Source organism: Aulonocara stuartgranti (genome assembly GCF_965226115.1).
Source record: "Aulonocara stuartgranti genome assembly, chromosome: 18".
Taxonomy (NCBI): Eukaryota; Metazoa; Chordata; class Actinopteri; order Cichliformes; family Cichlidae; genus Aulonocara; species Aulonocara stuartgranti.
The window spans coordinates 26,263,138-26,286,697 of NC_138954.1; the positions used below are offsets into that span (position 1 = coordinate 26,263,138).

At 41.7% G+C, this 23,560-nt stretch overlaps 1 protein-coding gene across 6 annotated transcripts; it reads right to left on the minus strand.

Moving 5' to 3' along the window:
- Positions 1–97: 97 nt before the first annotated feature.
- LOC309694361 (KN motif and ankyrin repeat domain-containing protein 4-like) lies at positions 98–21,379 on the minus strand. Of its 6 annotated transcripts, none has more exons than XM_082514399.1 (10): positions 21,200–21,379; positions 11,670–11,748; positions 10,119–11,582; positions 8,953–9,028; positions 7,035–7,358; positions 6,774–6,858; positions 2,339–2,558; positions 2,108–2,250; positions 1,386–1,586; positions 98–611 (listed from the first exon to the last, which is right to left on the minus strand). In XM_082514399.1, the coding sequence occupies exons 2-10, from the start codon at positions 11,686–11,688 to the stop codon at positions 519–521; spliced, it is 2,625 nt and encodes an 874-aa protein (XP_082370525.1). In that variant the 5' UTR covers positions 11,689–11,748; positions 21,200–21,379; the 3' UTR covers positions 98–518. The 6 variants fall into 6 exon arrangements, with proteins under 6 accessions (XP_082370525.1, XP_082370526.1, XP_082370522.1 ...); XM_082514400.1 differs by lacking the exon at positions 21,200–21,379 and adding an exon at positions 16,827–17,136 and having other exon boundaries at positions 7,035–7,355; XM_082514396.1 differs by lacking the exon at positions 21,200–21,379 and adding an exon at positions 16,827–17,135.
- Positions 21,380–23,560: the final 2,181 nt, after the last annotated feature.

Sequence of the window (23,560 nt, forward strand, 5' to 3'; positions counted from 1 at the left end):
CGCTTTTCTGTTATTTTATTAAAAACAGGCGTTGCATACATCAGTGTAGTTTTTACCAACGTGTGAAATAAACAAACTGGTCGATCGGCTCCAGGGATTTGTTTCTGTTTCGTTGGCATGCAGTATTTTGAAAGTATTTTATTGAAATGGTGCTTAGAAATGCTGAGAATTCCCCTTGGAAACATACAGGTAGAATCTTCTTACAAACCAATTTTTAGATACAACAAACATAATAAATATTCTTTCCATTGCATAGTTTGCAGAGCGAAGCTGCTGCACGGATGTGCAAAGATCAGCGATAATCTTAAACATCTATGGTAAAGACAAAATAAAAACACCAGATCATTGCATGCTGCCCTAGCAACCATCATCTGCCTCACTTACTCATGCAGTACAGCCTCATTGTAATATCATCCCATTCAGCGCACCAGCTGTCACTAGTCCAGATTTCAGAAAAAAAAGCCCGCGTTTGAAGCGCTACTCAGGTGAGAGGATCTGACATGTGAACAGATCCACTTCTACAGAGCTCGAGCTTTAGCATGGGCCTGCAGCAGGGCAGCTGTATCGGCGTGGGAACCTTGCATGGCGATGGAAAGCGCAGTTTGACCTCGCTGGCAAACAGGAAACAAAGAAAAAAACAACATTTCAGCTTAGAGTGCAACATTAATGTGACTGATTCTGGGTCCCCAGATGGTGAACCCTTGAAGAATTTGGTGATTTCCTGACTTTGTTATCATCTGATTGTTAAGTTAACATTATTTGTGTTACCGCACAAAACTGTTGGCGTTTCTGTAGGCCATATAAATTCATTTTTCCACAGTTTAATCAGTCTAATTAGTGTGGGTTTAGGTGAGACATTCTCTCACAGTCTACCTTTAAAGTACACTCTTAAGTGTACTTTAAAGGTAGACTGTCACAAGCAGAAGAGAGATTTGCCCCCGTTGCTCTTTCCCTGCCTCCACTTGCTCCGCATGGCACAGATATTGTACTGTTAGCGGATTAGCTCCTCTCAGCCCAGGGAGATTTGTCTTACTGTAGCCTTGATTAATCCTGGGGAAGCTCTATTCTGCTACATCCAGACTGTCAGTCCACTCACATCCACAGTGTGTGTCAACACATTCAAGCTTTCACGCATCTAAGCTGCTTTTCTTTGCATTCAGTGATGTGAATGCTAAGATAGATGTGCCATTTTGTTAACAAATGGAGGTGAATCATCACATGAATTCAGTGTCCTAAAATTGAATTTTAATAGGTATGATGCCCAGACTATTGTTGCATCACAACATTATGATCCAGTTCACTGTGATCCCTGAAAATGACCACAGAAAAGAGTTTGCCAGCATTGTTTCCCAGGTTACATGATGATTTGTTTGATGTGGTCTTACCTTGTCAGTCAGAGTGAGATCACACTGGCTTCTCTCCAGCAGGAGCCTTGCGATGTGCGTGTGGCCCCTCTCAGATGCGAACATCAGCGCTGTGGTTCCCTGGCTGTCCTGGATGTTAGCGTCTGCCCCACAGCTAAGCAGCAGGCGAACCATCACAACTCGGCCATGTCTCACTGCCAAGTGCAGAGCTGTTTGGCCCGTCTGTGTGGAGAGGGAGAGAGTGTGAGGCCCAGACCAAGAATTGTTCAAATCTCCTCTTTCTTCTTCAGCTTTCATTCTTTATCTTTTAGTAGTCAGTGTCTTACTAACCTCAGTTTTATAGGGACAAGCCAGCAACTCCAAAGATAGGTATACATGCATACCCAGGTCTTTCAAACTGTTCATAACAAAGCTGAATGTGCAAACCCTTTACCCCAGTTTAAGATATTCCTGATGACATCATCTGCTTTCTCTGAATTTGAAAATCTCCTCCCAGAGCCACAGAAGACATCATACAGAAGTCTCAGTATGAACTCTGTCACTGATCATTTTTTCTTGTGTAAAATCTACCAAGTGATTCATTAATAATGGATGTGGTTAGGTATAGCTTTCCGTTCACTGCCTAGAAAATAGTACAAACCAGCACAGGGTGCTATAGGAGGGAGCTGCGCTGCCATCTCACACTGATATCCCCCTCCTCCCCTCCTCATCCCTATTACATTTGTTCTTATTGCTTGTGGTACCTTGCTGGAGCGAATGTTAATGTTGCCCTGCTCCATTAGTTTGCGGACAACTTCCATTCCGCCGGGTCCATCAGGGGCTGTCAGCGAGGCCAGCATCACAGCCGTGTAGCCAGAATTGTTCTGAACGTTCACATCGCTGACACCTGTGGCACAGGGAAGATGTCAGACGTTTTTAGTACTAACAAACGTTATATTACAATAGCTTCGACAACACGGTTACCTATATGTTACCTGTATCCAGGATCAGGGTGACAATGCTGTAGTTGCAGTGGGAGACGCTGTAATGAAGCACTGTGTTCCCGTTGTCGTCCGCCAGATTGACTAGAAAGGCCAGCAGGGAGGGTGTTTCCTTCTTTATATGTTTCAGGTATGCAGCCACCCTGCTGGCCTCAGAGGCCTCCTCTGCTGCTGCACTGAACCAGTGCTGGAACAACACAACCAGGGCCTTCCTCTGGAAAATATATGAATAAGAACGATTCCTGGTGAAGCATGAATTTAATAACATATATTACATGTTTAGAACATTTAGCAGTCCTGCTTTAAAGAAATATGTGGTACACATGTCCTCTTTCTGAGGACAAGTTTTGCATTTTTATTGTTTAAAGTTTATCTGATAAAGACATCATATCCAGTAGCGTTAATGCTGCTCTGTGGCTGAGTAGTTGCTTTTCTGCCCACCTGTAGAATATAAAATATAAAACATTCTCTCTTTGAAGCCCCTCTGTGGGGCTGGGAAAAGCCAATATAGCAGTGCTGCAAACTGCAGCTCCTTAAATGGCACCTCATGACCAATGTTCCCTCTAAGCTGCGCGTGTGCGCAATTGCGCACTGCTGGCACGATCAGAAAATCTGCGTTGCATACAAAAAAAATCTAACCTGAATTGAAATTAAAATCAATACTTTAACAATTCTGTTTTGCAGTGTTAGTCAGTGAGTGACTGGCTGCTCCAGTATGGGATTAGAACGATGCCACCTTATCCCATAGTCCAACCAAGAATGCGATTCACATTCGCACATACGCGGCTAATCAACGTCGTCGACAAGCTATGACAGCGTCCTTATGTGCCGACACCGGTGTTTTAGCTAGCAAAGCGGCGTGGCTGATGTGGAGTGAAGCCACGTTAATGACAACATGTAGAACCATTGGAGATGTGAGCAGGACAGACGGAACAATTGACGGAAAAAAAGTGTGGACTTTATACCAGTTTTTAAATTGTGTTGATCGGCCACGTAAAACCAGAGTTATGATAAAAATATCTGCAGTGTTTGGTTTTCTTCCTGAATACTGTCATTGTTTATATTTACTGCGGGAAGAAACGGTAAAAACGGCGTTTTATAAGGAAAGCGCTTGAAAGCGCTCTCCGCCTGTGAGCAAAAACAAAACCCAAAAAACCCCACCCTTTCCTATTGGTTGAAAAATGTACCATGTCGACCAATCAAAAAAATGATATGTCAGCATGGCATTTAGTTGTTTAGGAAGGGGGAAGTTTTGGAGTGACGGCAATGTTTTGAGATGTGAGAGATTTGAGACGTTTAGCGCAAATCTTGTTTAGTTAGTGTGTAGTTAGTGTGTAGTGTAGTCAATAGTTTTGTTGTGTGTGTCAGAACAATGAGGCGACTGCTGAATGTCACAGGTGTTACAGGAGTGATACATCTCCTGTTGTCAGGCCTGCAGGTATCAGGCTGTTGTTCTCCTTTATCTCATAGTGGACAGAAATTATTTTCTGGAGTGGCACAAATAATTTGTGTGGCATCAGATTTGATGCAGAACAGCTGATTGTTCTGTAAATAGTTTGAAATGTTTATTTTAAAAAAAACCCACCTTGGCTGCATTTTTAGGTAAACAGCTGCAAAAAACTTTGTTGTTTGCATAACTCAGTTAATTATATAGTTACTTCTTCAAAAAAGTAATTGCCCAACATTGGTCATTATATACTGTATTTTGCAGACAGAGAGTTACAGGACTCTCTCCCAGACCACAGACTCATACTCATAAAACAATTTAGAGCTTTATATAAAAAGGAAGAAAAAAAGAAATAAAGTTTTGTTTTCAAAATTGGAGTTCAAGTTATTTTTACTTCCAATAGTGTTAACATACTAGACAGGTCATGAACAAGATTTTTTTTTAAATGGGCTAAAGCAGTTAATTAAAAGTAGTCTAACATAAATGTAAATGCTGTAATTTGATTATTTTAATAAACCATGTACAGTGGGGCAAAAAAGTATTTAGTCAGCCACCGATTGTGCAAGTTCCCCCACCTAAAATGATGACAGAGGTCAGTAATTTGCACCAGAGGTACACTTCAACTGTGAGAGACAGAATGTGAAAAAAAAATCCATGAATCCACATGGTAGGATTTGTAAAGAATTTATTCGTAAATCAGGGTGGAAAATAAGTATTTGGTCAATAACAAAAATACAACTCAATACTTTGTAACATAACCTTTGTTGGCAATAACAGAGGTCAAACGTTTACTATAGGTCTTTACCAGGTTTGCACACACAGTAGCTGGTATTTTGGCCCATTCCTCCATGCAGATCTTCTCGAGAGCAGTGATGTTTTGGGGCTGTCGCCGAGCAACACGGACTTTCAACTCCCGCCACAGATTTTCTATGGGGTTGAGGTCTGGAGACTGGCTAGGCCACTCCAGGACTTTCAAATGCTTCTTACGGAGCCACTCCTTTGTTGCCCGGGCGGTGTGTTTTGGATCATTGTCATGTTGGAAGACCCAGCCTCGTTTCATCTTCAAAGTTCTCACTGATGGAAGGAGGTTTTGGCTCAAAATCTCACGATACATGGCCCCATTCATTCTGTCGTTAACACGGATCAGTCGTCCTGTCCCCTTGGCAGAAAAACAGCCCCATAGCATGATGTTTCCACCCCCATGCTTCACAGTAGGTATGGTGTTCTTGGGATGCAACTCAGTATTCTTCTTCCTCCAAACACAACGAGTTGAGTTTATACCAAAAAGTTCTACTTTGGTTTCATCTGACCACATGACATTCTCCCAATCCTCTGCTGTGTCATCCATGTGCTCTCTGGCAAACTTCAGACGGGCCTGGACATGCACTGGCTTCAGCAGCGGAACACGTCTGGCACTGCGGGATTTGATTCCCTGCCGTTGTAGTGTGTTACTGATGGTGACCTTTGTTACTTTGGTCCCAGCTCTCTGCAGGTCATTCACCAGGTCCCCCCGTGTGGTTCTGGGATCTTTGCTCACCGTTCTCATGATCATTTTGACCCCACGGGATGAGATCTTGCGTGGAGCCCCAGATCGAGGGAGATTATCAGTGGTCTTGTATGTCTTCCATTTTCTGATGATTGCTCCCACAGTTGATTTTTTCACACCAAGCTGCTTGCCTATTGTAGATTCACTCTTCCCAGTCTGGTGCAGGTCTACAATACTTTTCCTGGTGTCCTTCGAAAGCTCTTTGGTCTTGGCCATGGCGGAGTTTGGAGTCTGACTGTTTGAGGCTGTGGACAGGTGTCTTTTATACAGATGATGAGTTCAAACAGGTGCCATTCATACAGGTAACGAGTGGGGGACAGAAAAGCTTCTTACAGAAGACGTTACAGGTCTGTGAGAGCCAGAGATTTTCCTTGTTTGAGGTGACCAAATACTTATTTTCCACCCTAATTTACGTATAAATTCTTTACAAATCCTACCATGTGAATTCATGGATATTTTTTTTCACATTCTGTCTCTCACAGTTGAAGTGTACCTCTGGTGCAAATTACTGACCTCTGTCATCATTTTAAGTGGGGGAACTTGCACAATCGGTGGCTGACTAAATACTTTTTTGCCCCACTGTAACTTGGATGGATTCGATGCTGGCGTGACCACAGTGCACACGTCTGCTGTTGCTCACAGTGGTCCAAGGGGTCGCTCAGGGAGTTTGTGTGTTCGCTCAGACACGTGAAAAATTAGAGGGAACATTGCTCATGACAAATCCCTTAGATGTCTATGTTAAAATATCTGACTCTAGATCAGAAAACAAAACATGTTAACAACCTGGTCCGTTTACGAATGCAATGAATTATGGTTTAGCCTTGTTAGCAATGCTAGCTAGCTGGTGTTAGCATTGCATGATAACTCCTCCGAGCTACCCTCGTGTCTTAATTTGGTATTGTTCAGCTGCCAAACTCAAAAATCCAAAATGATAGTCAACAATCAAATGATTTACATCATTGTAGCAAGATTCAACTTTTGAAATGCAACATGTCCCAATAGAAGCAAGTTCACGGGCGCGGTGATTGCAATCCACTTCAAAACAAGGCAATGAAGTAACAAATAGAACCACAAAGAAGGAAAAAATGGTGTTGCCAGCTCTGTGCCTATTTTTTTTTAACCTTATTAAACTCTGTTTAGTGTCTGTTCGTTCTGGCGTAAAGGGTTCTGCAGATACCTCAGTTCCCAACCTGGTACTGCAAACTGTTCAGCAGGCATTTATACTGCATGTCTCTATGTGGACAGATTTTTGTCAGCATGATAGGATGACAACCGTCCAAGATGTTTATTTGGCTGGGTTCTGAGAACTCATTTGTGTCTCTGCTGGTGTGATCACACAGTAGTGTCTATGTAGTGCACAGACATATTTTTAACGCAGTAAATGAAAGAAAAATTTCATATCTTTTTAAATTTAATCTCTAGTCTTGACTGCTTACCATGTCATCATTGGGGTTGTCCATGTTGTCCATGTGATTATTAAGGAAATGACAGGCAGAAATAAAATCTGCATTCACTGCTTCTCTGGAAGAGGAAAAAAATGTGTATATGTATGCTCAAGGAAGGTCATAATAGAGCAACAGTTCACTTTAAAACATGAGGAATATATTATATTATGATCAGATGAAATTAGCTTCCTGCGGAGTGCAATTACATCTTCCAAACAGACACCGATTGGGTGTTTGTTGAGGTCCTCTCACCTGCCTTTGGTGGTTGTTTCCGAGCCAGAGTTTCCCTCCATCTGTTCTCCTGAGGGCTGTGTTTTCATCTTGGCCGTTTTCTCTGTAGCCCTAGCTACTAGAGATACATCACCTCCATCTGTCCCCCCAAAACCTGTTCCTTCCAGTTTCATCTGTCTGCCTGGGTCAATTTGCTTCTCTTCTTCCATTCTTCTCTTCTCTGTGTCTGCATCCAGCTGGGCAGGAGCCACCTCCCTAGGAACTGTGCTACTGTTCCTCTGCTCCAAATCATCATGGACACTTTGGCTCATACAGGCCTGATTTTTAGTGGCAGTCTCATTGCTTCTATAGAAAAATGAAAGAAAAAAAAAAGAGGTACATGTTAAATGTTACAACTGCTTCTACACTTTTGGTTTGTTTTTTAATTCGGTGACAGAGGTTGGTGAACTTATACATAGTAAATCTTGTGAATTTGCTTAATTATCTCAAACCAATGACTAGTCTGAATGTCTTATGTATGTTTAGGGGAGTCAGAGGCTGAGAACCCTTATACAGTGCATACAGAAAGTATTCACAGCACTTCACTCGTCCATTGGTCAAAATTCAACACATAATACTCCATAATGGCAAAGTGAAAAAGTGTGCTTAAATTTTTTTAACATTTATTAAAAATAAAAACCAAATATATAACATGAACATAAAGATTGTAATTATATAAAGATCTAAGGAAGGGTCCAGATACATTTCCGGACCATTAAAGTTCCCAATGAGCACAGTGGCCTTTGAAACCACAGGAGTCTTCATAGAGGCCAATGGGGTAGAAAGGTCACCTCTCTGACCAAAAACCTGATTGTCACTCTCCACAGAGCACCAGCGTTGCTCTGTGGAGAGAGGAAAACCTTCCAGAAGGACAACCATTTCCGCACCACTCCACCAATGAGACCTGTTGGGTAGAGCAACCAGTCTAAAGTCAATCCGCAGTAAAAGTCACATGAAAGCCCACCTGGAGTTTACCAAAAAACATCTGAAGGGCTCTCAGACCACAAGAAACGAAATTCTCTGGTTCACACATTAAACTTTTTGGCCCGAAAGCCAATTGTCATGTCTGGAGGAAACCAGGCATCGCTCATGACCTGGCTAATACCATCCCTACAGTGAAACATGGTGGTGGTAGCATCATGCTGTGGGGGTGCCTTTCAGCAGCAGGAACTGGGAGACTGGTCAGGGTTGAGGGAAAGATAAATGCAGCATTGTGCAGAGACATCCTTGATGATAACCTGCTTCAGAGTGCTCTGGACCTTGGACTGGGGCGAAGGTTCATCTTCCAACAGGACAACTACCCTAAGCCCACAGCCAACATAACAAAGGCGTGGCATCAGGACCCGTCTGTGACCGACTTGAACCTAATTGAATATTGCTGGAGAGATCTGAAAATGGATGTGAACAATGTTGCCTTCCAACCTGATGGAGCTTGAAAGGTTGTTCAAAGAAGAATGGGAGAAACTGCCCCAAAATAGGCGTGCCAAGCCTGAGGCATCATACTCAAAAAGACTTCAGCATGTAGTTGCTGCCAAAGTGGTTGGTGCTTCAAGAAATATTGAGCAAAGGCTGTGAATACTTTCCTGCTTGTACAGTCAAGGAGATATTTTACTTGAATTGTAATGCTGAACCAGAAAACACATTCCTTTATGGCTATTTTATTGTAGATGAATGAAATAAACATACTTGTGAGGCTTTGAAATATGGTTTATGATCACTGTGTCATTTTACAATACAGGAGCTGCCTCTTTCCTCCCCTTAACTGACAACAGGGAGTGGTACTCATATTTCAGACTTAAATCATGATGTTTTTCTGTGTCGGGACTGTACAGAACCTCAAATCAAATAACCGACAATCAGAACATTTAGGGTTGCTAAAGTCAGGGAGTTATTTACTAACCCTTCTTTAACACCCCCAGAATGTAGGTTTTTCGACGTCTGGGCACATCCTTCTGTCTGCAGGATGGATTTAGAGGCTACACAGAAGACAAACACAAAGGATATGATGAAATGTCAGCATTACATGCTCCTCATTAGATTCAATGGCCTGTTTATGTTTGCATAAACCATTTCATCACTGCTAAAGCTAATTGTAATGCTGCCTGTAAATCCAAGAGCCGCCTACTCATCAGTTAAACAAAAAAACAAAACACAAACCCCATCAGTTTCCTTCTAATCCATCTGTCTCAGTTTTATGATGCAATGTCTTTTAAAGTAAATGGTGACTCAGTTTGAGCTTCAAAACTGACTATAAGCAAACCTTTTGCTTATCAGCTTCCTCTTACTCAATTTGTCATCGTCCTGGGTTTTAAAATTTTTGTTATGGTCTTGGAATTCTTCTTCTTATTTAACCTTCTTTTGGTTCTCAGTTTGATCATTTCTCTTTATTCTTGTTTGACACATTCAGTCTTAGTTCTTTGTTTCAGTTTCTGGTGATTTTCGAGTATTCTGCCTTTGGTTTATTTTGTCTTCCCCTCTTTGTCAAGTTTGCATGTTTAAGTCTATCATCTCTGTTCAATTCCTTTCTCGCTTGTGCTTTATATTGAGTTCTTGTCCTTGTCTCGTCCTCCCTGATTACCTTATTACCTTTTGTTTTTTTTTACTTAGTCTCCCCGTATCGTTCCCTGAATAATAATTCCTCATGCCTCCTGGTAATTTGCTTTCCTTAGCTTTGCTTTCTGTTTTTGTACCGTGCAAACCTTTAGACTAGTCAGCATTAAATGCTGGCCTTATCTCACCTCCATCTCCTGTGTGCTACATTTGGGTTCACAAAAAAACTAACCTCATTCCATGATACATGATACAAAGGTTCATACAGCTAATGAAATGCTGTTGTTGTTAACAATTATTAGATGAAAATTATTCTTATTCTTTGCACTACACAAAGCTCTGCCGACTCACTTCCAACTTTCAGATTTGGCTGACCCTATTAAACCCAGTGGGATTTCTTATACAAAAACAATAACACTGATCCTGGCTCACTTTGACTTCAGTGTTACTATTATTAACTCTGAAATGTGGCTTCTGTTATCTTCAACTGTATAGCTACCTGCTGAATCTTCTTACCGTCACTGTCTCCATGTTGTTTGTGGCAGGACATGAGGATGTCGACAAGTCCCATCATCTCCTGCTGCAGAGAGTTGACTTTGGGATCTGGGTGCTTTAGATGCTTGCCCTCTTTTCCTGATTCACTCTCTGTGCACAAACACTTCCACTGCTGCTCCAGCAGAGTCTTTATCTTCTTTATGTGATGGATCACCTCAGCTGTGTCTGTACCTTCAGAAACCAGTGGACGTCTTTCAGACAATGTTGAACTGACCGCAGACTTGTGTTGCTGCCTTGTTTGATCGTTTGCATTAACCGCTCTTTTACTACTAAAGCAAGGTGCTTTATCATACTCTGATCTCACTACCGTCTCATCTCCATCCTGATCTACCACCACCCTCTCTGCACGGACCCACACCGCAGGATTCTTAATGAGGTGTTCTATCTTCTCGTCTTTCCTTTTGCTTTCCTTTTGCTGCTCCTTCAGCAGCCCTGACACTCTCTGGAGCTCCAGGCTAGTCTCGTGGAGCTTCTGCTCCAACACAGCTACTTTGGCTTGCAGGGAGGTCACTGTCAGCAGCTCATCCAGATCTGTACTAGTCCTCCACTCATGCGTAGGATTGGAGTCATCTTGGCTGACACTGTAATTTCTAGGAAATATACTGTGACTTTCATGCTGAAGTCCTCTCAATACTTTGCTATTGTGAGAGGATGTACCAGGATCTGTGGTGCCGTTCATTGTGGAGGGATGGTCACGTGGACTCAGTCCCAGATGAAGTCTTTCTCTTTCCTCCTGGAGGATGCAGATCTGCGCTCTGAGCTCAGGAATGACCCTCACTTCCATCTCAAGGTCCCCCACTCGTTCGAGGGCTTCAGTGAGGCGCCTCAGCAGACCTGAGCAGTCCTGTGGCCGAGGGCTGTCCGAAGAGTGGAACACATCTTCATATGAGATGTTTCTTCCCCCAAGGTGATCCTTTGAACTCCAGACGCTGCTGTGGTCATCTGTAGACTCTGACCCTTGTCTCAGTAAAACCGTAAGTGGCAGACTGGAGGCACGGAGGAGATGGGGTCTGATATGTTCCCCTAGAGGTTGCTCATCAAACTCCTTGATTCTGGCTTCCATCTCTGCCAAAGATTTAAACCCTGTGGGGGAAACAGGTGGCCTGTGATCATATGCCCAGGAAGTATAGCCATGATGATGATGGGTGTCTGACAATCGAGACCTGGGGCCAAGAGCTCCGGTAGATCCCCAGGGGCTCGGGCGGTAGCCACACCCAGAAGTATTGAGGTGCCTTGGTAAAGTGCTTGCGCGCACTTCCTTGCTTCTGCGCTGAATGGGAATCCTTTTGATGGTGTTCCCTTTCTCTATGTCGTCTACATATTTCAGAAAATCCAGGTCAAGTCGGAAGCCATAAGGGGTTTCCACTGAATATGGGGGCTTCTCCTTGATTCCGTTCTGTGCTGTTTTACAAGGTGCAAAATTCCCTGCAAAAATTACAAACAGTAAGTGAGCATGCATTTCAAATAAATATCAGATTCAGTGAACTTCTGAAGCAAAAAACCTTTTTCTACCATTTTGTGTTGCCATCATTTGTTCTCCTTAGTTCTCCAAAAAATGTGTTGACACATTATCTGATTGGACCTCGGGCATCTGACAAGAAAAAGGAGGACTAAATTAAGCCAACAACATATGAGAAACCTGTTTCTGCATTTTTACAAGTGGTCGAAGTGATTATTGTGTGGTTATATAATAATGTAATGAGCATATTGCAGATTTCAACATTTTGGCTCTGACATTGACTTGAGGTTTATTTGTGGTGCGTTTGGTGGCAGACTCAGTCCAAATTTTGCGACCAGACGGAATAGCAATCATCCTTGTTTGTGCTCCACACACAATATGCTCATTCATTCACCCACATGTAGTGAGTGGATAACAAAACACAAACATTCAATTACGCCGAAGTACTTTTTCTCTCTCCCCCTCTCTTATTCTCTTCTCTTCCCAAAGTTTTCTATTTTTTCTCACACTCTTGCTGCTTCATTTCTTCCGTCCACCAGGCAGCTATTATTCAACAGTGGCAGGCCTGATCTTCACTTGATTACAGCCCTGCCATCCAGGACGAGAGCTGAAAATAGCTTGAGACTGTTTAGCCCAGCAGCTATGGCCAGCAGTGCAAAATAAACTCCTACAGACATAAATACAGACACTCATTGTTCTGACTCAATACTTTCCAGCCTTCCTTCTCTCCCTGTGCCTCCTACTAGTTCTACAGTTTTCTTTCAGAGAGTTTGTTTTTCTATCACCGAACTATCTAGAACTTCATCGTTCACCTTGGAAAGTGATGTATTTTTACAGTGCAACGCTCTACTGCCTTTTTAATATACTGGCGTGCCCTTCTCCTCTTTTATATCACTCCTCCCCCGCCTCCCTCTCTCAGCATCTCCCCCTCTTAAATCTTTACCTCTTCCCGCCTCCCACGTTTCCCCTCCTCTCTCCTGACCACCAGCCTCTGCGGCTGCTTGCTGTCCTCTTGAGGCACGGCGGCCACCAAGCCACAGCCCCAAACAATGTCAGCTATGCAGTAAACAGACAAACACCACCGAATGTCCCTGCTGGGAATTTTCACCTCTATCATTCACACACTCGTTGGTGGCCGGCAGTAAACGGCAAAGAAATGTGCAAATTGCAGACAGCAATTTTGCAGAATAAAGTCTGCTCAGTATTGTGCCATGAATAACGGATAAATCAAAGATGACATGAAACAAATTAAAAAAGCAGTGTTATTTTTTTTAAAAAGAAATTACTTGACGAGTATTAACAGTGCAGGGTGCAGAGAGAGATGACAAGCAACATTCAGGGAAGGTCCCCTATCAGTGTTTGGTACTAAAGTTTAAACTGTTTTGAGCTTCGTTTCTCCGACTTTAATAGCCAAAATCTCTTGCACGAACAGAATAATATAAACTATTCCTTTTTTTCCATCATATTCAGTTCTGTTACCCTTGCATATGTCTAACCACTGTATTAGATACTAAAACTACATTATTTACTGTTATTTTCTTGTGGTTTCCATGATGTTGAGAGGACTCTTTTAGGCCTCCGTCTGACAAGTCTAAGTTTAGCTCGTACATGTGGGCGTAAAGCTAAAGCACATGTCAGGCAGTGAGACCCAGATATGTCTTCATTTTAAAGGCTAATTGAAGACCATTCTGGTGCTCCAGATATACAGAAAAATCAAGAGGTACACAAGAAATATTTCCATAAAGCTAGTGTAGCATGAATAATAGAAAAAGAGCGTGCTGATTGCAAGCAGAGACTTCGCTATTGTCTCTGTCAATCAGCGCTGAAGCACAGAGCACCTGTTACTGCAGACATCCCGATCTCTCTGTTGACTCAGTTCAAAATATAAGCTGCTGGCTCGACTTCAACCCAATGACAACAAAAAATTCTTTTACAAGTAAAGAAGTTTTAGGTTCTCAATAAGAAATGTCTGGCTTACTTTAAGAAAAATATAAGCGTTTAGTACCTGCACAGAAAGAAATTGGTGGGGCTAAAATGCACTTTTTGATTTCTTATGAGTAGGCGGACATAGCAGCGCTGTATTTAACTTAAAGCCAGAGCTGGATCAAGTGACCCTGAACGCCCCCATAGTTACGCTGCAGTAGGCCTAGACTGCTGGGGGTTTCCCATGATGCACTTTTTTTTAAGCTTCAGTTACCCTTTTGCACGCACTGTGTTTATAGACCACTCTGCATTTAATCATTAGTTATTATTATTCTTGGACTCTCTTCCCAACTTGTCATGGTAGATGGTTCTGCTAGAGGTTTCTTCCTGGGGAAAGGCAGTTTTTCTTTCCCACTGTCGCCAAGTGCTTGGTCATGGGGGGGTTGTCTGATTGTTGGGGTTTTCTTTCTATTATTGTAGGGTCTTTACCTGACAATATAAAACACCAAGAGGTAGCTGTTGTTGTGATTTGAAATATTGGAGAAAAACATGAAAAAATGGAGAGACTTAAAATAGGTTATTACAGTGGTTGGAAGCAGCTAAATATGGTATACGTTCAATAAACAAGGTATACAGGCGCAAGAAAGAATGATTTATGCAGGATTCTGTGCAGTACCTCTCCAGTGATGTGAGAGATTTTAGAGTCACACAGAACGTCATAACTGGAAGTTACTGGTGCTAAAGGTGATTCTACAAGGAGCAAGGATACTAAAGTTTTCACAGGACTCTATACTATCCCGTCCTGTGAAAACGTTCCTTTTCATAACTGTACAGTTAAAACCTTTTTAACCTGGAGCCACGCTAGCTCTTTCCCTCCCACCTACCAGTCAAGGCTAGCTGTAGTTGAACATTTAAATGAGACTTGTAACTGTAAAGTACGGAACCCCGCAAGGGACATGGGAGAAAAAAAAAATTAAGACGGACTTTTGCGAGATCTCGCAAAACTTTTGCAAGATCCCTAGTTAGTTTTGCGAGATCTCGCAAAAGTTCATCGTACTTTTTTTTTCTCCCATGTCCCTTGCGGGCTCCGTAGTAAAGTAATTATCTCCAAAAATGTCAAACTTTTAAAAACTGCATGTAGAATATTAAGCAATAGGAATGCCAGTTTTAGATGCTTTATTTTCAGTTTTCGAGCAAACAAAGGAGCTTCACACTGCTTGTTGTTGCCCGCAAGCCGTCCATTTTTACGCATAAATATAGACCCGAACATTTCTTCCTCACCAGGTTACCACAGAGGAAACAATATAGCAAAGTTAGGGTTAGGCATTTCCCAGGAGCCACTGCCCAACTCTCTCCACATTTCTGTGGCATAGGTTTTAATTGTCTGCGCCTGGAGGAGTAGGCCCACCTCACAGGAAACCCACGAAATGAAATGTAAAATATTTGCTTTACCCCAAACAGGCCCCAGCCGAACAGCAGTGCACAGCAGTCCTGCTACCTCCGCACATAATGAATTCAGTCCAAAGTCAAGCATTGCAATGGGCTCAAATTTTCTTAAAAATAAAATAAAAAATCAAAGCCTCCTTTATGTTCAGCTCTTGTTGTTTTTTGGCTGGAGGAACGCCACATTCTTCTCGCACAGCTATTTTCCTTTTACTTCAGTTTCTTTTTATCCTTGTGTGCCCACAACAGCTGCTCCCCTCCTCTGGGTGAGTGTGTCCTCTCTCATACAGACCTTAAGGCTCTCCCTGCATCAGCATAAACCTCATAATCACAACATGTCTGTCCACAGCATTCTTTACCAAAACCACAAGTTCAGTGTTCACTCATGATGTCAAATGGCTGCAGCCTCCCTATGTAGCAGCAGTAAACTGGACTAAAAGCTAATTTATTGTTGAAAGTAACAGGTCAAGATTTGCGGTTGTCATAGATGATAGCAAAACATTTCACCAGGCTCATCTTTAGCCATGTTAATCATGTGACTCTCTAAGGATGGTTACTGTTTCTCTTCAGAAATATTGAGGCAACGTTTTGGTGGATTGTTATATCCCCAGAGGAAGTGTCCTGTGTTTTTTGTAATATAGTGCAATATGATCAAGGTGATAACAACTGTTAGCTTGTTAGCATCTGGTTCAGACAATGCTCCGCCTACAAGCTGCTGAGCTGCTGCAATGGAGTCCATCTATTACTTATGGAATCAGTCCATGCATTTATGTTTTCTTGGGTTACTGAATATTACAGGAGTGGGGACCTCGTAGTCACATTGCCACCGACAACACTGTATTGCACACATTTTGACACAATTGTACTGCATACCAGGATACGAATATTTGTGAAGATTTAGGTGTTTCCTTACCTGTTAATAGTGAGATTAAATAACTTCAAACCACAGCTTTCTCCGTGCACTGAACCTATAACCTGTGTCTCTTTGCTTCTTTACTGTGTCTGTATATATGTGTCCACATGTTTTACTGTCTATGCTGTGTTCCCGGAAAAAGTCCTTCCTCTCCTCTAGTTTTTTGGCTGTACAGCCTGTGGTTTTTCCAACTCATAACTCTAACCCTCATCTTCTCTTCGGAGCTGATTTAGGAAGCAAAGCCAAGTGTTTGGGCTCAACCCCCTGAATCCCCCTCCCCATCCTATGTCTCCCTATTGCTCTGTTTTCCCTGTTTCTTTAAAACATTTTTCACTGTCTCCTCAAAGTGTTCCTAGAAGTTTTTCAGGTTCTGTGATATCCCCTCCCATATGTTTTGTTTTGGTGCTTTTGAACCGCTGGACTTGCCCTGTTTTTGCCCTGTTCCCATTCCAACAGCACCAGGGTCAGGGTTGCAATGAGTTGCAATGTGGCATTCAAAGCCTCACTGGATGGTATGTGGAGCCAAAGCACATTGGATAAAACAGTTGCCTGGAGCCTCACGCAAGGAAAAAACAATGATATGCTAACATAAGAAGGTTAAAATAGAAACATGGGCAATGCGGGCAACGAGTTTGTGTCTTCATTGCATAAGTAAAAGTGTAATAAAATAAAAGCGACATTTAATCTTTTGAATGCAAAGATGTTGTCCTGAAGAGCTGTTTAGTATTCTTACTTGACCCAGAAGTCCACTCCACACCATTTGTTAAATCCATTTAGAGTCAAAAGCTTTTCTGACCCTGAATTTAAATCAGCCGGTCCCTGATCGAAGACATTCAAGGTCATCTTTCTGCATCTCGGCTTTGATTAACTGTCTGATCCAACAGTCCTCAAATGCCTGCAAATATGGGATGAATATTATATCTGAGCTTACCTTGTGGCATGTTGAGCAGTTTCCCCCACTCTGTACCGCTGAACTGTGGGAGTGATTGCCAGATAGTCCACTACCGTCTGCTCTCAGCTAGTTCAGCCTGTCTGTCTCCTGAGAAGGCAGGGAGGTGCTGTCAGGGAGAGTGGCATGCCGCGGCTATTTGGTAAATGCCAACGTGCAGCCCTTGCCATAACAGAAGCTGGGTTTACTTGTGTGTAAAAGGGAGCAATGAGCAAGGAGGAGCTTGTGAACATGCCTCCTGTCCAACTAGACTGACAAGTGGGAGGCTAGACATAGACGATCACACCCACTCCTCCAGACAGCAGCCAATAGAAGTTCAGAGGTGCAGCCGACTGGGAAAGACAGCTGCTCCTTTGGAACCCCGGTGACAACACGTCAAAGTATGGAGCTTCTGGTAAGAAATGAGAGAAAGTACTAGTCACCTTACTGTGTCACCATGTAGAGTCTCATAGACCTCCCTCTTTGAGAATGTGAAATTCTACCCAGTTTTATGTGATCTGTGGCCTCTATAATCTGGTAAACACTGGGCGAAGCACAGGGCTTGGTGGCATTCACGGGGGTTAAGTCTCTCAGCGCATACCTCTCGTTCTGTAGGGATCCTCTTTCAGCCTGTTACTAGCATCTTCCTCTGAGAATCACCATCACATTGCGAAAATGGTAAACAGGCAGGTATTTGTACAACACTTTCTACACAGAGTGGCCCAGCAGAGCCCTTTTTCATCCCTTTATTTTAGTTAAGAGAGAAATACCAACATCTCAGTGACTGCTTAACTTTCATAGTCATCAGAGAATAAAAACTAGGACCACAGATGCTCCAAGAATGAATTCTTTCTGAGAAATATCACAACATTTTCTAAATTCATATGGTATCCATGACCTCTATAACTATTTTATAGGTATCCACTTGTAGTTCTGAGAAGATGCATTCTAAAGTGTTAACAGGGTTATAATTAGAGATGGCACAATACCACTTCTTTATGTCCGATATCATAAAATTGGACATCTGCCGATATCGATATGAATCCGATATAGTGTGTGTTTTAATCAAAAAAACAGTTTTTTAATATCTTGCTGCTTTTTGTATAAGTTCATACTCAAGTTAAAAAAAAACCAACACCACTAAAGCTATTCTGTTTTACCTGTATGTAAAAAAATACACTGCACCCAAAATATTTCATAGTTCAGCAATACTGATCAATCTAATAAAAAAAAAAAAAGGGAACCACGCACCCTCCACCTCATGATGCTTAATTGACGTAATTAACTTTAATTTGATGCAGTGTAAAAAAAATGCACAGAAATCATTTTCCAAGAATAATTAAATAGATTCAACATCTTTCTTCAACAGAATTGCAGACTGCACAGATTGTACCTTCCCAAAGGAAAAAGTACTATAGCTTACTAGGGTATATTAGACTTAATAGTTACTATATACAGTAATGGACTTCTATACATTTTACATCAGATTAAAACTTGGGTGTAAGATTTGGATAATTATTTATTAAAAGCTAGACATTTTAAATGAGAATAAGAAAGAAAAGTATGTCTCTGTGCCCCCTTTTCCCTGTTAATGCCCTATCGGACCCCCTGGCTAAACTTTGCTAGATCAACCCCTGCACAGTTACCAGCCGTCAGCTACTTAGAAAAGGATCCTGGTCTAGAAAGTAAATACATTCTAACAACAGCTTATCAAGCTTAAACGTGCTGCTGTTGTTCAGCCGCTGGTTTCCTCTTTCTGGCGCGAAGTGAGCAATAAACAAACAAGAGAGACGGACTCGTGACAGAAAAGCCGATCAGCTGATCATTGATCAGTTTCATGATTGAAGTAGCAACAGGAGAAAGAGGGAGAGAGAAGAGGCAGTCGCTCAATATATCGGTTGTCAAGCTTAACGCGGGAATGCTTTATAAACATCCAGAGATGAACTTACACACTTGCTTTAATTTTCTAGCGAGGCTACAAATACACACAGCCGCTCTATCACATGATGCCTACTGCTCCCACGTGCTACGGTTATGAGCCGAGTTGGGAGTTACTCCGTGTTGCAAGTTTTGTGAGGTGCTTTTTTGATATTTAATGGATCAGATTTTTTTTTTATTTTTCTCTGATATCCGATCCAGTAATTTACGTCAGTATCCGACCGATACCGATAGGTAATATCGGATCGGTCCATCTCTAGTTACAATGCATTCATATTCGCCATAGGTATTTTTATTATGAGCTAGAAAGCTGTAAACATCCAAAGCAGACTTACTTGGAGCTACAACACTGAGATAGTATTTGCACCTGCCTGTATGATATCAACCTTGATTAAACAAAAATGTGTTTTGTTCACAATGTTGCAGAAAAGGATCCTTGACCCACAATCCCAAATTGAAACAGTGATTTCTCTGATTGGTGTTAATACAAATTTCGGCTAATATACTGATGGTAAACCCAGGAAATACACTAGAAACTGTCAAAACACAAATATTTTTGAAAATCTTTAAAAAAATAAACTTATTTAAAACTAAAAAATTATGTTGTTATTCATTAGGCAAATAAAAAAACGAATTCCCATTTTGAAATCCAAATTTGAGCCAGGCTACTGAAAAGTGAAATGAATCACCCATAACATTCAACCACTAAAACTAATTTTTCTGTTATAGAAAGGAAACAACTGCAATTTGTATTTGTAATTTAATCTAATCTAAAAATAATGATTTGCTTATTTTTTTCGTAAAATAGTGTTTTCCAAAGCGATTTTAAGAAAATGAACGAAAATGTGTAGATTGAGTCGAAAGGGTTCTCATGTTTTGTCATTTTTCCGATCTGGTCATTTAGGAACGTGTTGGGTACCCGAAAGCGTAAAATGTTGACGTCAAAGGAGCTTGCAAAGAAAAGCGTCTGGACTTCTTTAAGTTGCTTGAAGACGTTAAAGAAGTCCAGACGCTTTTCTTTGCAAGCTCCTTTGACTACGATGACCTGGATGACTGAGAACCTTCACAGACATAAAATGTTGACGATTTGTCACCTAGCGTAAAATATTATGCTTAGGGAGTGAGAACGTGTTGAAATAAAGCCTAACAGTGCTGCTAGCATTGATGTAGACTGGTCTTCTTTCTTTGCCTCTCATTCAGTTTATTCCGTTATGAAGTTATAAGCTTTAAGAGTTGGCTCTTTGTCTGTCAGTCAGTGAAATTATGCTGAGATTATTAGTCCTGAGCAAAATTTGTTAAATTTGTTGCAAAGAAGGAGCCTATAGGCAAAGGAAGAGCAAAGTAAAGTAAATCTGTGTCCTCAGGCCACAAGAACTACATTTCAGAATGAAAAACTACAATCACACAGTTCACAGTATGTGTGTAAGTCTATGACACGATGCTGCTCAACAAGCTGTAACCACTGCCTTGTGCCCTGCAGGGTTAGCTCTGCCATGGATGGAAAATGAATTAGCGAGAATTAGCAAGATATACTCCCCTTTCCATTACCCAAGCAGACAACTGACTCCGAGAGGGATTGTGGTTTGAACTGAGGGAAAAGAGGGAAAAAAAACAAGTCTTTATTGGAGCAAATGACTGCTGACGGACAGACCACATACTGCAGAGAACTTGGCCAAATGTCCTCAAAGGCAGTTTCAGAGAAAGATTTACTGTTGCATCATATATAAAGAGAAATATGGCTTGTAAAATAAGTTTGTAATTTACTTCAAATATTTTGTTAAAAAGAAAATGAGTAGTTAATCATTAGCTCACACAAATAGACCATTCGGGCTTGCCTGCCGCAGGGTATTAATTTTCCTCCCATTTAGATGAAGCTGCTTTCTGCTGGAAAGTACAGCTTGAGGTTTTTTGCCGAGAGGCAGGTTCTCCTTCAAGCAAGAATCGTGCTAAAGAAAAAGTGTAACGTGTTCTCTGAAGTTTCATTCTGATGAAATAATCTGTATTTTCCCAGTCTGGTCCGCAATCTTAACCAGCCAAAATCATTATCCTTTGGCTTTTTACACTTCAAACACATAGATTTTACAATGTGGACTTTGTCAGTTAAAGAACAACTGAAACAACACAAAGCAGATGGAAGTGTTTAAAGTGGGTTAGTTGACCTAAAGGTCTCATACAGCTGGCATCCTTCCCCAAATTATATCCATTATGTAACTGCGGTTTGTGGTGAGGGGAGCTGCAAGGTAAGCTGAGGCTGCACTGGCCAATTAAAACAGTATAGTCATGAAACAGTAACCTATGAGCGTATGAATTGAGACCAGTCAATCCAGATGCCCACAGGCTCTTGATAACCTAAGTTTGTCATGGTCCGTGGTCCTGTGTCTGTGGAATGCGTGATGCTCGGGTAGCCACACCCCCGGGCTGGGCCATCACTAGCACACCTGCTCTCCATCCCGGTGATTACACGGAGATCCACTTAATCCGGCGCTGACGGATGCTCCACGCCAGTCCGTAGTCATCCCCACAGTGGTAACCAGACTTCCACGAAAAGTGTGCATTCTAGTGATGGCCAAATGAAGCTTTCCGAAGCACTGAAGCTTGTATTGAAAAACGGTTCATTACTCGAAGCTTTTCAACACAGTCCTCTCCGGTGACATCTGGTGGTGAAAAATTTGAAGAGCAGCTTGAATCTGCAAAATAAAACGGACTGCTCAATTATCAGTGCTCACTCAAGAGTGGAGTTCTCTCTGATATTGGGCCACCGTTCCGTTGCTTTGAACATGTAATTGGTTTTGTTTTCTCGATTGTGGGGCTGAAAAAAATGTAATGCGTATTTGCGTAATACATTTTGATCAATAAACTTTCCCTATTTAAACATGCACTATGGTGGCCTTTCTTTGCTCATAACTCCTTGATGTTGGTAAATACAATAAGTGAGCAATATATATAATATACATATGAGAATGCACAGCACATTATGGAGTATGCCCCTGCTGTGAAGTCCTGCCTCCATCTACTTGTCGTTTAATCACTGGACAGCTGGACAGGTTCATACAAAATATTAGATGAGGCCAATTGTCCTATACATATTTTTGACCTAGGGGTGGGATTGATTGTGAACTGGAAAGGGAAAATGCTTAGGGAGCTGAGTACGGCTGCATCGTCACTGATTTGTAGAATCATTTTTGATTCGATACAGGATCCGATTCAATTTGATTGGAATCTGGAAAGTTTTGCCCCAGTCAGAAATATTACAAGTCTGATCATTTAACAGTATATATCCATAATTTCGTATCTATTAAAAGAAAGCTGACACATGGGAGACTTAATTAGAGATGTAAACAGAGAGTTATGAAACCTGCAGCTGCAGAAGCCAGCGAAGAAAAAAGAGGCAAACACAGCGCGGACCCGACGACACACCAAAATCTGATTCTGACGCGTCGGGTCCGCGCTCTGTGTTCACGTTTGTATGCAGAATCCGTAAACCTGCTCCCAGTTACTGTTTTAGCTGCATGGTGTTTGACGACATGTTGTGAGGTTTAACCTGAGATGCTGGCGTTTCAGGCATAATAACGTTAATTTACAAATCGACACGGGATTTTAATGAATCAATATCACTTTATTCAATTTAGCATGGATTGTAATCAGAAAGGCGATAATCAAAACCCATCCCTAATCAAGAACTTGCAAAGTAAAAACATGATCAATGTAAGGTAGCCCTTTTGTTATTTACATTTAAAAAGAGGATTAGTGTTACTGTGCGCTGGCTGAGTCTGTTTCTTTTCTTAGAAATAGTTTCTCCTGCCCTGGAGAAAATCCACTTGCATGGAACAGAAGAGGCTGTGGAGTGCAGGAACTACACTGCAAGCTGGTAGATATGCAGGTATTCCTGGGTCCTGCAGACTATCACCTAAAAACAATAAACAAAATGATTTTCTAAACTGTAGCAATGTAATGTACGTATAGTGTCAAATACATTTTTGTAGTCTTCATCAGCTTTAATTCACATGGAAGTGTTCCTAAAGTCATATGCTGTAATGATATTTACATTATGAAAACATGATTTTGGACATTTCAAGTTTTTCACTTCGGCAGATAAAATGAATTGAGCAAAATCAACTCAAAATATTCCCACACGCCAGAACGTCCTCTCTTCCTCGCTGGCTCCATATCTGTCAGTGGAATGATCACCTCGTCGCTATCTGTCACCATCAACACACTCCACGAATCCCGTGGATGATTCACTTCCTTATATCCGTTTGAATCAGGTACCGAAGCAGTTACGTGCGTAATGAAGCTTCGGACGTCACTGGTCACGTGACTTTTGCCAAACGAAGCAAGCCTCGACACAGTGCTTCTGAACCAGTGTGTTGTTTTTTTCGACACACGCTCCGGAGCGTCAGCTTCAAGCGGGCCATCACTACTTTTAGGTAAAGTCCCTCTGATATGATGTTATATAGTTTCTTTCAGTTTGTCACATTTCATAGCATTTTTTTCTCGGCTACAGGCAGCCAAAAAAAAAACAAATACACACATAATGTAAAAGGCTGTGAGTGGTTTAGTTTCTTTTTTTGTTTCAGACACCCACATACAATCGACCTTTCAGACAGCAGAGCCTTTGGTGGAAGTCTGGGCTGAGGACTAAGTTTATTGTGTACACACTGTGGCCCCCATACAACCGTCATAGTTAACATTTAACTGACAGGCACCACCACAATTGAGAGTGTTATTTTCGTACGTTCTTGTGTGTGTGTGTGTGTGTGTGTGTGTGTGTGTGTGTGTGTGTGTGTGTTTCATGTATT

Coding starts and splice junctions, on each gene's coding strand:
- LOC309694361 (XM_082514399.1), bottom strand. Junction 9,029..10,118: donor ACAACATGGAGACAGTGACG/GTAAGAAGATTC, acceptor TCTTCTGTGTAG/CCTCTAAATCCATCCTGCAG. Junction 2,559..6,773: donor ACAACCCCAATGATGACATG/GTAAGCAGTCAA, acceptor TATATTTTCCAG/AGGAAGGCCCTGGTTGTGTT.